General features: G+C 51.2%; 1 protein-coding gene across 1 annotated transcript in view; it reads right to left on the bottom strand.

Annotated features, from left to right (window-relative positions):
* The window catches only part of LTBP1 (latent transforming growth factor beta binding protein 1), a 294284-nt gene that overhangs the window by 166780 nt on the left and 112849 nt on the right, over positions 1-14655 (bottom strand). Inside the window, exon 21 of the mRNA XM_085890321.1 lies at positions 2236-2269. Within this exon, the coding sequence (XP_085746447.1) occupies positions 2236-2269 (34 nt within the window). The remainder of the gene's footprint in view (positions 1-2235; positions 2270-14655) is intronic.

A 14655-nucleotide genomic window follows, 5' to 3' on the forward strand; every position in this document is an offset into this window, starting at 1 on the left:
CTCTCCAATCCCATTTTTCCCTCCAGGTCTTCAAAACAGCTGCTTACCACCATCTCTTATCTTCCCCCATCCAAATCCACAATGTTTTCTACCCCCGATAATCCACCTCAAATCCACCTCCTTCAAATTCCCTGCTTTCCTCCCTGAAAGTCCCTGTCGTGTCCATCTTGTTTACCCCGTGTACCCTGCCACATCCCTCTCCCCTCCACAGATCTCATGTCTCTGTTGCCCACTGTTTTGTCCTTCCCTCTCCAATCCCTCTTGTCTCCTGCTCCCCTTGCTGTTGTTATACATTCTCAGTGTTAGCTCTCATATGAGCCTCAACAGTATATACCAGAAAAAAACAAAAAAAAGAGGTAGCAATTCTGTTTGATCTGGATTACATTCCTGACCCAACAATAAATGCAGTATAGTACAGGACACTATAACAGTGATTTTGCATGCTTTGAATCAATGATGAAAGCATGTCTTGCTGGGAAGCATAAATTCCATAAAAAAAAAAAAACACTAAACTCTGCCATTTTGAGCTTCTTCCTTTGACTGTGGAATGGGTTCAAGCAAGCTTCATTTGCCCAGCTGAGTGTCTCCACCCCCTTTCCACGGCGACACCCCTTGGCAGTGTATTAGAGCTCATCAAAGTGAGGCCGGATGCCGGAAGTAAATAAATTATGCTTTTACAGGTAAATCTTTGTATTTCAACGGTTTTCCAATTGTAACACTTCAAACTGTACATCATCCTTAAACATTAAATGTTTATGACTTCCCATCACTGTACGTACTATTTGAACATGAGTACGTCTTATTAGGTACATAGTAAAACATAGTTATTGCTGTTAAGGTGTTCTTGTCACACACATAAGGCAAATCACTTCAGACCCAAAAATTAGGGCTGTATCAATTTCATCAGTTATTTAGTTTCAGTAAATGTTGTATTCCACTTAAATTTTTCCTTCTATACCCATCCGTAGGGGGGTGGGTAAACAATTAGTATAGGTGTACACACACACACACACACACACACACACACACACACACACACACACACACACACACACACACACACACACACACACACACGAATGTAAAGTGGCATCACTAAGGGAAAATAAATGCAAAAAATGGTCATTTTGCTATTTCGGGTTAAGGAGATGCTCAACAAGGATTAACACCCAGCATCCAGTGTTGAAAATTCTTACGTTGCTATGTTCATTATGATGCTGTACACTATACCGTGCAACAGGGTAATCATAAAATTGCACTGCAACAGCTTCTGCCAGGATCTGAGTGCCGCACATGGCTGCCCCAGTCAACATAAAAGATAAAAAGTTCAGATTCTGCTTCCGAACAGCCAATTAGTAACCAGATTAGTAGAAAGCATTAAGTAATCAATGAACACACTTCTTTTTGTGGTGATCTTTTTTGTCCCGGTATCTTTTCCCTCTGCATTTGAACAATACATTTGTGCAAGTTTTCATTAATAACCGGGTGTTTTTCAAAAGTATCTCAAAGAAGAGAGGATACCTTTGCAGCGAGTGAACCTGAAACAATTGACCACTCACATATGCACATATATTTGTGGCCTGCTATATTTCTGACTGAGATCCGGAAAATTGAAGCTTCAAGTGCCAATGAGGATGATCAAGTGATTTGCAACAATATAATCTGTTTAGCATCAGATATTTGACTGAGCAAAGAGCTGGCATCAGATACTACTTCAGTCGGAAAAGATGCATTGAAGCAAGCCATTGCTCAGTCCAGGTGCTGCCGCGTTGGAGACTCATTGAACAGAGTAACCAATATCAGTTGTGATGCGCCATCTGTTGTGAGAATCGTTTTTAGTGTTCGATGCATAAATTTATTGTGGGGAGTGTGTTTGTGTAGCATGCCCTTTCGAGTTGGGGTTAAATTGTAATGCCATAGTTGGAAATGCATCCAGACCTCGAATGAGACATTGCAAAATGAGATATACAAGTAGCAAAGGTGGTTGAAAATATAAAACAAGGAAAATGTTGCTGACGCAGAAACGTTGGTCAAGTAGCATACGTGCATTGTTCAGCAGAACTCAAAGTGACGTCATGAGCATCATCAGCCAATGGAACCACTTTACCAGTAAAATGGCATTACGCAAAATGTTACTGCTACCAGATCATACTGCCTTTTAAAATTCTACACAGAAGGAAACACTGTTGAAAGAAAACACCAAGCACCCAAAATGAACATTCAAGAAATGCTTACCTCGAAACACTATCCAGTTTGTTGTTGGTGAAACCTATTATGGACAAAGATGAAGACAAATTATTAGTGACAAGAATGCAAGTCCTCATCGAGGCCAAAGTCCCCAACTGCAACTTAAAACGGGATTTGTAGATGGAACATTTGAATAAATAAGTAAAGGTTGTGCAGTGTAAAGTTAAAACGTACAACAATAATTCAAAATGGTGTGTTGAAAGTAATGATGGTATAGTGCATGTAAAAATAAATAATTTGAGGATGGATATATCGGTCGTTGAGATGGCAAAGTGTATGTGTATATATTGTTGTGGTTGACGAAATTCGCAAACCACCATTCAGGTCCTTTAGGTGAGATATCTCTGTAAGTATATGTGTAGTTAGGCCCAAACCCGTTGTTTAGAGGGAATAAATGTCATTCATTCGGGCTGCGACCCTTCTAGATAGCCGTTTTTCTTTTACTATCTTTATTTTGGACCAGCCGCCATTACTACCATTACTACCACCACCAACCACGTCTCAACAGCCATCACACAACAACCACCAACCGCAACGCCGCTTCACAACCACAGCCACGACCCTTGCCGTCACATCTCGCTCTCGCAACCATCGCATCACCGCCATTCCAGCGCCGCTTGTGGACACCGATCCTGGACTCGTGCAGGGCGCGCGCCGAGCGGCGGGTGCAAAAACACCAGCCTTTCCGAAGAAATCGGATCAAAAACGATTCACGCCCACTTCTGTTCCGTCCTATCAGTGAGCATGGGGCGATTTGGCCCCGCCTCCAGGTGCGTCGGAGTATAATCGCGATATGCAGATTCGCGGATCAAAAAGCATTCACGCCCACTTTTCCTCTGTCCAATGGGGAGCCAGCCAGAGGTAAAGGGTCGAAGGTGAAGGAGCGAAGCCACGGGGCTATAAAGGGCCGCGTTCGCTCGCCAAAAGAGTAGTTGAATTGGAAAGAGTCAGTCAAGGAGAGTTGAGAAGAGAAGAATCGGAGAAAGCAGTTGGACGGAGCTGTGGAGAGTGGGAGAGTTGGAGAGGTGGCGGTGGCGGCGGCGAAGGCAGTCGAGAGGGCGCTCGTGTCAGAGTCGTGGAGCTGCGGAGAGGGGAGGCCGGTAACGCGACCGAGGTCGCGGTGGAGACGCTCGTCGCGGGACCCGAGCCAGCGAGATATCCTCATTCCCCCGAGCATCAACAACCCCCCTCCTGTTTCCTCCCGCGCTGAGATAGTGTGAGAAGGGGGCCCCGTTCCCACCCCATTTCCAGGCAGTGCCAGCGAGGCCCGCGGAGTCGGGGCGCCACCGCCATCTTGCGGCTCATCACCAGACGGGTAGGCTCGACGCGGTCTCGGCCCCAGGCCCGTCTGTCCCCCTCATCGTTGAGGGTGGTCCCTTTTTCTTTTGCTTTGAGTATATGTGTTGTCGGCGCCGTCTGTGAAGTAAAACTGTATAAGTGTTGCCGTGTGCTCGGTAGTCGGTAGTAGATCTGCATTGTGTTTCTCTTTTACATTTGCTTTTTGTGCAGAATTGTCGTGTCACTTTTACATTTGCTTTTTGTGCAGAATTGTCGTGCCACTTTTACATTTGCTTTTGGTGTATAATTGTATATGTGTGCTTTCCGTTTGCCGCGGAATAAATGTGCTTTATATTGAACTGTTTTTCCCGTTTCGCTTCGTCTTTTCTTTTATTGAATCTCCATCTTACTTCACGTAAAGGGTTGGTCGTGGGCTAAATACGCCCAATAATTAATCGAACCGTCGAGGTTGACGATAACACCGCTCGGTTATCCCGATAGTACGGAACGGGTCGCTTAAAGTGGCCCGTGTCCGAAGTCGACCTGCGGCGAGGTGCGATCGCCCGGTCTACCCTCCGTGTGGGTACTTAGGTAGGTCGAATTTGGCGAGCAACCCTATCCCACGCGGGGGGCCGATTGGCACGATCGTGGTGAGGCCGAAAGGCCCACCCATGACTAGTTCCCGGCGTTAGTCCGAGAGGGTCACGACGGGATTGTCCGTCCGGTGGGCGACGTGCCGCGATTCGAGTTACGTGGCCGTCCGCACACCGATGGAGATTGTGCAGAATTGTCGTGTCACTTTTACATTTGCTTTTTGTGCAGAATTGTCGTGCCACTTTTACATTTGCTTTTGGTGCATAATTGTATATGTGTGCTTTCCGTTTGCCGCGGAATAAATGTGCTTTATATTGAACTGTTTTTCCCGTTTCGCTTCGTCTTTTCTTTTATTGAATCTCCATCTTACTTCACGTAAAGGGTTGGTCGTGGGCTAAATACGCCCAGTAATTAATCGAACTGTCGAGGTTGACGATAACACCGCTCGGTTATCCCGATAGTACGGAACGGGTCGCTTAAAGTGGCCCGTGTCCGAAGTCGACCTGCGGCGAGGTGCGATCGCCCGGTCTACCCTCCGTGTGGGTACTTAGGTAGGTCGAATTTGGCGAGCAACCTTATCCCACGCGGGGGGCCGATTGGCACGATCGTGGTGAGGCCGAAAGGCCCACCCGTGACTAGTTCCCGGCGTTAGTCCGAGAGGGTCACGACGGGATTGTCCGTCCGGTGGGCGACGTGCCGCGATTCGAGTTACGTGGCCGTCCGCACGCCGGCGGGCGCGAATCCGCAACACTGGTGTCAGGTCGTGCGATATAAACTCATCGCCCTCCTCGCGGCACTGGTATCGGAGAACGGGAAAACGGGCTCTCCTGTCTCCAGCTAAATTCACGGGAATCGGTCCAGGGGTGAGAGAAGCGACCCCGATTCCCTCCAAATTACGAGCGATTTAAATTAACCCTTTACGAGAAATAAGATGGCGTCTCAAGGCGAGCGGGAGCCGGGGGTATTAGAAATGGATGTAGAATGTGTAGAATCCATGGTCCAGGATGAAATCCCCGTGCAGGAAATGTTGGTTGTGCAGGAACACGAACTCGCCCAACTGAACCCAGAGCCCGAAATAGGTGCGGCGGCGGCTGCGGTGTATGACACCTCCCCTCCCCCCCTCCGCCAAAACCCCCCGATCCTGGCCGAATCGGCTCACCCAAGCGCACCCGACATGGCCCAGCTATTCGCCATGCTGGCAAAAATGGATACAAATATGAACGAAGTGAAAACGAGGATGGATACAAACACAAATGAAATGAAAAACGAAATAAAAGGCATGAACGAAAAGCTGGATGCGAATACACAGCAAATGAAAGAAATGGAAACAAACATGAAGGAAGAAATGAAAGGGCTGCGGGGTGAGACGCAGAGCATGGGCCGAAGCCTGCAGGCGGGCATGAAGGCAGTAACCGGGGAGCTCAAAATGGCGACTCCACGTGTGGGAGCGAACGAGCTGGGAGGGAGTGCAACGGCTGTCGGGCCCGCGGTGGAGGCGGGTAAGGAAAAAATAATTCGGGGGACGTGTTGGGCGAGGGTCGTGACGGAAAAAGTGACGGTAACCAAGAGGGACAAACTAATTGGGGTGACGGAGACGTGCACGAGGGAGATAACAAGGGAAGAGACGGAAATAATAGTTGAGACAAGGGAGGTAAAGGGTGAAGAGGTGACTGAGTTGGCAGAGACACGGGAGATGGGAACGATAGAGGGAAGACTACACGATGAAGACGGGGATAGAGACGCACACTCACACACGGAGGTAGTGGAGGATAATGGGGGTGAGCTGGTGGACTGAGTGGAGACCCAGTGCGAGCAGCGGGATGGCCTCCTCCAGGAACGAGGGGAGGGAGTATGCCCCCTTCAAGCGAGTCACGACCAGGTGGGTTCGGTCGTGCTTTGCGAGGTCGAGGGGAGGAGTGCTGTGGACAGGTGCACGGAGAGCTTGGGGGTATAGAGGCCCCGGAGACCCTTGTGGGGACACAAATCCCCAGTGTGGTTGTCCCGGTGTGTGTGGTGCAAGGTGTGAGTGCGTCCCCGTGCGTGGATGAAACCGCCAGTATGGATGAGACACCGCGGGCGAGTGCACCCGCGTGTGTGAGTGAGACACCGCGGGCGAGTTTCCCCGTGGGTGTGAGTGAGACACCGCGGGCGAGTGCCCCCGCGTGTGTGAGTGAGGCACGGTGAGTGAGTGGTGTAGTGGCAAGTGTGCCAAAGGGCGTGCTTCCCAGCATGCCGTGTGTGGATGAGGCACCGTGTGTGAGTGTCGCCGTGTGTGTGAGTGAAACGGCCAGTATGAGTGAGGCACCGCGGGCGAGTGCCCCCGCGTGTGTGAGTGGTATGGTTTGTGTGAGGGAAATGGCACGAGTGAGTGGAAGGCCACGAGTGAGTGGAGCCACGTGTGCGAGGGAGATGGCATGCATGGGTGAGCGGCCGAGTGTGAGAGAGACAGCGTGTGCAAGGTCGCTGTGTGTAAGGGAGATGTCAGTCGGCATGTGTGAACATGCAGCCGCGTCTCCCGGGGTGAATGTGATGGAATGGACTGTGAGCGTCGTTACACGCAGGAATGCGTGTGTTGAATGGAGACGACGACGGCGACAGAGGAACGAAAGCCGGGTAGCGGCTGTAGTTGTTTCGGGGACCGTGCCGGGTTTACCCAGCAGTGAGCACGAGGTCCGTACTGTGCAACGCACGAGGCCCCCACGTGCTCGTTTGCGGGAGTGAAGTCCCGGTCCGGAAACGCACGCGGTGGATTTGCCGATCCCGCGGACGGACAAAGTTTAGGCAGGATTACAGATTTGGACCGGACGGGTTCTCCACGCGGGCGTGTGTGTTAAGCTCCAACGGGCAAAGCACATGTGTTCGCGTGGGGAACCCCTCGAGACGTGGGGCTTGTGTTTTTTTTATGCGCACGGTGACGTCATGGCTGCACGCGGGGTTGGAATCCGGCAGGAGGGGTATCCCTGCCGGATGGTACCGTCCAAGGAGGGACGAGGTACACGTGCAGCTGCATGACGTCATGGGCAGGTGCAAAGTGCGCGAGCTGTGAGTTGCCGCGCTGGTGCTGCGCATGTGAAAAAAAAAAAAGCAAGCCTCACTTTCGGGTGCACAGGATTCCTGGGCAAGGGGTGGAAGACCCCCTTGATCAGGGCACAGGATGGAAACTAGTTAGGGGGAAGGGTTAGCATAGCTAGACCGGCTCCATGGGGCAGGGGTAAGTCCTCATGGGGCCCGTGGAATGGATTAGTTAGAGGGATTGTAGCCAGATTTAGGCGGGGAAATGATTTTTTTATTGATTTGGAGACAGTGACAGACTTTGGATGTGTAGAGTTGACGTAGTTTAGCTACGTAGTGTTAAATGGAACGTGCTGTAGTTTAAGGGACGACGTGGGAGCACGAGTTAGTTTGGGGAAGTAGTTAGGAGGATGGCAGAGTTCAGCGGTGTGTATGTTGAAGAGTTGTGAAGTGGAAGCATGTGCTTGGTGAGTGAGTGAAGCCAGCGGGTCTGTGTGTATGGAGCGAATGGGGACTGCATGGTGCGATGAGTGATTGGGGGGAGGAGTGACTCCCGCCCAAGGGACCCCGGGGTCAGTGTAGACTGAGTTAGGGGGTTAGTCAAATTGAAAAATGGAGGTTGTTTTGTTGTTGGTGGGAGTGTAGGCTCGAAACCCATTTGGAGGGGTGCAGGAGCCCTGTTGACGGGCTGGGAGCGTGGCTGCGAAAGGTGAGTATCGCTGAGTGGGTACCCCGGGCACCAGGCTATTCGGCCGTGGTAGGCCAAGGGCCCATGGGGGGCCGGGATAGCGTAGTGGGCACGGGTGCGCCTGCTTGGTGCGGGGGCCCGGGGCGCCATTAGCCGCGTGGGCAGTGTTGTGGGCATGGGTGACCCTCGGAAAGGGGCCTGGGAAGCCAGCCTGCCACGTGTGCGTTTCAGGGGAGGTGCCATGGGGGGCACTCCCAGGTGTTAGGGAGCTGGTAGGCTCGGAGGCAGTGTAGTGCCCGGGGGTGCCATAGCGGGAGATTCGGCAGAGGGTCGTGCCTGCCAAAGGGAGCCACGTGTCCCAGCCATGAGACCGTGTGAGGGCACGGAGAGAAAATTTGGGGGCGAGGCCCGAAATTGTGAGGACACCAACACAGGCGATGGGAATCTGGGTTGTTAGAACCAATAGTTTAAGCGAGAGGCGCTTGTTGAAAGCCCCGGGGTAGTTTAACAGTTAAATGGTTAGGGTAGATTAGGAGATGTACCCCTCCGCACCATCCATCCCCTCGCTGTCGTTGTGGGCCGCTGGACCCACTTTGGTTATAGATCGCTGAACTCTGGGGAGGCCATTCTGAGGCTTGGATTGGGCCTCGGCACAGGACGCTAGCTCTCCCTTGTTCCCCTCCGGGAAGGGAACGTAGGGGTTGGGAGTAGGCTAGGTGACATGATAGGTTAGCCGAACAAGGACAGTACAGGGAGTTAGGGGACGATTTATAGTGGGGAAGTAATAATAAAAAAATAAGTTGGGGCTAAATTGGGGTTTGACAAATGAAGGGAGTGGGTATAGACAGTGACAGGCAAAGGCGATAGGTTGGGAGGGAGACCGTAGAGTAGGTCCGAGCCCGCCTCCGAATGGCCAGCACCACCGCACTCCCTCCACCAACCTCCACTGAACGGCGAAGGCTAGCCAGCTTCATCGGCAGCTGTTGTTTTGCTGCAAGGCCTGTGCCGGCTGGATCGGCTGCAGCTGCTGTGCTGCAAGGCCTGTGCCGGTCGGATTGTCTGCAGCTGCTGTGCTTCAAGGCCTGTGCCGGCCAGTTCATCTGACGGCTGTGTTTGCCTGCAGCGTCCTTGTTCTGCAGGCTGTGTTTGCCTGATCACCTTTGCCATGCCATGCCCACTGCCCCTGTTCACCAGCCCCGTTCAATTTTTGCTTTGCCCCCCCCCCCCTGTTCATTGCCATGTGCGCCGGGATCAGAAAGCAACAGTTTGCAAGCTGCGAGAACTGCCCTGTTGGCAGCTACAACACGGGCCTGCAGTGGCGGCCCGTGCACCATGTTTGTGTCCATCCATCCATCCGTTGTGTTCATTGCGTGTGCCACTTGAGCTGGCACGGAGACTGCGTTTGTGCAGCCCATGCACCGTTGTGGTTCACTGCGTTCAGTTCAAAAGGGAAGGCCTTGGACTGCGTGTGAGCAGCTGGCCACGTTCCCTGTCACCTGCATTGTTTGAGCCAGAGACTGCATGCGAGCAGCCTGGCTCCCTGCTAACTGCTTTCTTTTTGCAGAGTTCATTGATCCTGGACCATGGTTTAGTGTAAAATTTGTAAGTTAAGGTAAGATGTACTGTAAATATGAGTGCGCCCCCGGCATGTCTGTCTTAGCGCCGGCAATTTTATTTAAGTCGTCCGTGTGAGTGAGTTTGTTTAGGTAGTTACTCAGCCCTCAGGTTATTTATTTTGGGGACACGAATACCATGAATGTCGCACTCAGGGATCCGTAGGTAAAATGTACTCAGGGAAAGCTACACATGATGGCACACGAAAATGTGAAGACTCGGGACGTGTCTCTAAAAAGGGAGGGTAGTGTTGTAGTTGACGAAATTCGCAAACCACCATTCAGGTCCCTTAGGTGAGATATCTCTGTAAGTATATGTGTAGTTAGGCCCAAACCCGTTGTTTAGAGGGAATAAATGTCATTCATTCGGGCTGCGACCCTTCTAGATAGCCGTTTTTCTTTTACTATCTTTATTTTGGACCAGCCGCCATTACTACCATTACTACCACCACCAACCACGTCTCAACAGCCATCACACAACAACCACCAACCGCAACGCCGCTTCACAACCACAGCCACGACCCTTGCCGTCACATCTCGCTCTCGCAACCATCGCATCACCGCCATTCCCGCGCCGCTTGTGGACACCGATCCTGGACTCGTGCAGGGCGCGCGCCGAGCGGCGGGTGCAAAAACACCAGCCTTTCCGAAGAAATCGGATCAAAAACGATTCACGCCCACTTCTGTTCCGTCCTATCAGTGAGCATGGGGCGATTTGGCCCCGCCTCCAGGTGCGTCGGAGTATAATCGCTATATGCAGATTCGCCGATCAAAAAGCATTCACGCCCACTTTTCCTCTGTCCAATGGGGAGCCAGCCAGAGGTAAAGGGTCGAAGGTGAAGGAGCGAAGCCACGGGGGCTATAAAGGGCCGCGTTCGCTCGCCAAAAGAGTAGTTGAGTTGGAAAGAGTCAGTCAAGGAGAGTTGAGAAGAGAAGAATCGGAGAAAGCAGTTGGACGGAGCTGTGGAGAGTGGGAGAGTTGGAGAGGTGGCGGCGGCGAAGGCAGTCGAGAGCGCGCTCGTGTCAGAGTCGGGGAGCTGCGGAGAGGGGAGGCCAGTAACGCGACCGAGGTCGCGGTGGAGACGCTCGTCACGGGACCCGAGCCAGCGAGATATCCTCATTCCCCCGAGCATCAACAACCCCCCTCCTGTTTCCCCCCGCGCTGAGATAGTGTGAGAAGGGGGCCCCGTTCCCACCCCATTTCCAGGCAGTGCCAGCGAGGCCCGCGGAGTCGGGGCGCCACCGCCATCTTGCGGCTCATCACCAGACGGGTAGGCTCGACGCGGTCTCGGCCCCAGGCCCGTCTGCCCCCCTCATCGTTGAGGGTGGTCCCTTTTTCTTTTGCTTTGAGTATATGTGTTGTCGGCGCCGTCTGTGAAGTAAAACTGTATAAGTGTTGCCGTGTGCTCGGTAGTCGGTAGTAGATCTGCATTGTGTTTCTCTTTTACATTTGCTTTTTGTGCAGAATTGTCGTGTCACTTTTACATTTGCTTTTTGTGCAGAATTGTCGTGCCACTTTTACATTTGCTTTTGGTGTATAATTGTATATGTGTGCTTTCCGTTTGCCGCGGAATAAATGTGCTTTATATTGAACTGTTTTTCCCGTTTCGCTTCGTCTTTTCTTTTATTGAATCTCCATCTTACTTCACGTAAAGGGTTGGTCGTGGGCTAAATACGCCCAATAATTAATCGAACCGTCGAGGTTGACGATAACACCGCTCGGTTATCCCGATAGTACGGAACGGGTCGCTTAAAGTGGCCCGTGTCCGAAGTCGACCTGCGGCGAGGTGCGATCGCCCGGTCTACCCTCCGTGTGGGTACTTAGGTAGGTCGAATTTGGCGAGCAACCCTATCCTACGCGGGGGGCCGATTGGCACGATCGTGGTGAGGCCGAAAGGCCCACCCATGACTAGTTCCCGGCGTTAGTCCGAGAGGGTCACGACGGGGTTGTCCGTCCGGTGGGCGACGTGCCGCGATTCGAGTTACGTGGCCGTCCGCACACCGGCGGGCGCGAATCCGCAACAATATGTATATCCTTCTCTCTCCCACCCTTCCCCTCATCTCCCACCCCTCCCCTTTCCCCTCTGTTAAGAGGAGTCTTAAGGACTGATTGTTTAATTTTTAATTTAAAATGGTTTCCTCAGAGTGCAGCATGTACGAATCAGATCTGGAGTGAGCTGACCGTAGGGGTGCAAATGTCGCTGTGTGTGCAAGTAAGCATGCAGGTAGGCCTTTGCCAGGTCGAAAGCGTAGGTTTTAAATACTCCCGCCTGGTTTTATATAGAACTTGGTGATTAAAAAGAAAATGTTGCCATTTGGGCATGTTATATTGCCCTTCTCTTCCCCTCCCCTCACGCTGCCTTGCCTTCCCTTCCTCTCATGCTACTTTCCCTCTCCCTCCACTCGCACTTATCTCTTCCCAAACCCCCTCCCCTCTTCACCCACATAGACATCTCCAGGCGGTCTCCACATACTGTAATAATGTGTTATTTTAATGAACCTAATTTTGCTCAATCCTGTACTACCCTCCCCCCCCCCTCCCCAACCTTCTCCACAATCCCACTAATAAATGCAATACGAGAACCCTTCTCCCTATTCTTCCCCACAAGTTCCCTTACTAAGGCCGAGGTCACATTTGCCATGGCAGCCGTGGGGTCTCCAAAATCTACGGCCATTAGCAATTATACGGTGGCCGCAGTATTTCCACGGTCACACAATGTAGCAGTCACATATGTTTTTATTTTTCGGGTAGCCGCACGGGGTATTTATAAATTGTGGAGACCGAAAATGTGGGTTTCCGTACGGTCTTTGATTTTATGTCGCACGGTGACCTTTGGGCGTTCCTGCAGCGGCCATAGAATTTTCAAGGCAGACGCAAGGTGCCCGCAAGGCGATCGCAGGGGGACCGCAGGGGGGCCCTAAGGCGAACATGCGGCCACACGGACAGTAACGAATGGGTTAATTATTTTTTTTTACCAGTTTTTTTTTTTTCGGCTTATCGAACTGCTACGGCGAACGTAGAAATGAAAAAAAGTTATAACTCCGCGTTATAATTCCACGGCGACCTTACGGCCTGTAAAATATAGCCATACGGCGTAGGGCCACCCTGAGGCCATCTCAGAAACTCTACGGCCGCAGCAACGTTTGTCAATTCAGAGGGCATAGGGCCACCGTATCCTCGCCGTAGAGCAAATGTGACTTAGGCCTTAGGTCTTAGAAATTGTGGAGACCGAAAACGTGGGGTTGCCGTACGGTCTTTGATTTGATGTTGCACGGTGACCTTAAGGGGGTCCTGCGGCGGCCATATAATTTTCAAGGCAGACTCAAGGTGCCCGCAAGGCGACTGCAGGGGGCCCTAAGGCGAACGTGCGGCCAGACAGACGGTAACGAATGGGTTAATTATTATTTTTTTTTTTACCATTTCTTTTTTTTCGCCTTGTCGAATTGCTACGGTGAACGTAGAAATGAAAAAAAGTTATAACTTCGCGTTATAATTCCACGGCGACCTTATGGCCTGTAAAATATAGCCAAACGGCATAGGGCCACCCTGAGGCCACCGCAGAAACTCTGCGGCCGCCGCACGTTTCTGTCAATTCAGAGGGCGTACGGCCGCCGTATCCTTGCTGTAGAGCAAATGTGACTTAGGCCTAAAGGGGCTGTCACACCTTGACGTTTTAGCCAGTGTATGGCAAGGTCTCAAAATGTATGTAAAACGCTGGCGTACGCTGAACTATTGATGTTTTTTTTTAAGTTTTGGGCGTATAATAACATGTTGGACGTATGCATAACGTATTAGTAACATACACAGAACGTTTCAATCACATATAGATAACTTATACCAACGAATGCTGAGCGTGTTGTCGGCGTTCACAACCTATGCCCAACGATAGTCGAACTTATGCATAGCGCGTGGCAGCGTATCGCCGACGATCACATGGCGTAGGCTATTAATAGGCTGCGGCTCGACGATTCAAATCATAACCACACTAGACATTGAAGTGTCAAGCCGCTGTCACACCTTGACATTTTAGCCAGCGTATGCCGACGTATGAAAAATTTGCCGAACTAAGTTGGCACACGTCGAATACGTTATGGGTAAGTTTTGTATACGTTAAGAGCATGCTGGCATACGTCGTCATATGCCGAGTACGTCGAGAAATTTTCAGCATGTTGAAAATTTCTCGACGTACTCGGCGAATGACACACGTTCTGCATACGCTGGCATTGTTGTAGGCACGTTATGCGATTTTTGACACACGTCGACACACGCTACTTGTATGCTGTTATAATATAATATAATTAATAGGCTGCCGCTCAACGATTTAAATCATAACCGCACTAGAAATCGAAGTGTTAACATCACCGTCATACTGAAGAAAAATAAAATAAAATAAAAAACCAGGGAGTCTGGAACACTGACGCGAACCATTACCTTGACGTGTTTCGACTTATGAGTAACTTACAAGTAACGTGTGTGGACGTGTGTCAATGATCGCGTAACGTGCCTACAACTTATGGCCAGCGTTATGCGGAATGTGTGAGTCATACACTGGCATACGTCGAAAAATTTCAAGCATGGAAAATTTGTCTAACAGCTCGGCATACTACGACGAATGCCAGCGTACTACGACGTATGCCAGCGTGCTCTTAGCGTATACAAACTTACCCATAACGTATTCGACGTGTGTCAGCGTTTTAGCCAAATTTTTCATACGTCAGGCATACGCTGGCTAAATCGTCAAGGTGTAACAGGGCCTTAAACGGAATTCCAGACCCCCCTCTCCCCATGCTTACCTCCTCCCAAACCCCCTTCCCTTCCCCACTTCCTTCCTCCTCCTCGCTCCCACCCCCTCATTCCCGGAGTGTATAGTGATGTTTGGTGAAGTATCGCTCTCCACGCCCCCCCCTTCCTCACTCTTCCACCTTCCTAGCTCACCCACCCCTCCTTGCTCCCCCCCTCCTCACTCCCCCATCTGTCCTCTCTCTCCATCCCCTCCCTCCTATCTCTCTCCTCTCCCTCCCTTCCTTCCCTGCCCCTCTCTCCCTCTCATCCCTCATCTATCCTCTCTCATCCTCCTCTCCCTCCCCCTTTGTATACCCATCAGCGAAGCGACGGGTTGTATTTGCAAGTAAATAAATAATGCAAAGCAGTGTGGCGGTTGTGGAGATGGTAAAGTGTACATGAAGTATTGGGTATATAAATAAATAAATCAAGGTGGTCTG

The sequence above is a fragment of the Eptatretus burgeri genome, chromosome 7, assembly GCF_056783735.1.
Source record: "Eptatretus burgeri isolate ZD-2024b chromosome 7, Ebu_testis_v1, whole genome shotgun sequence".
Lineage (NCBI taxonomy): Eukaryota > Metazoa > Chordata > Myxini > Myxiniformes > Myxinidae > Eptatretus > Eptatretus burgeri.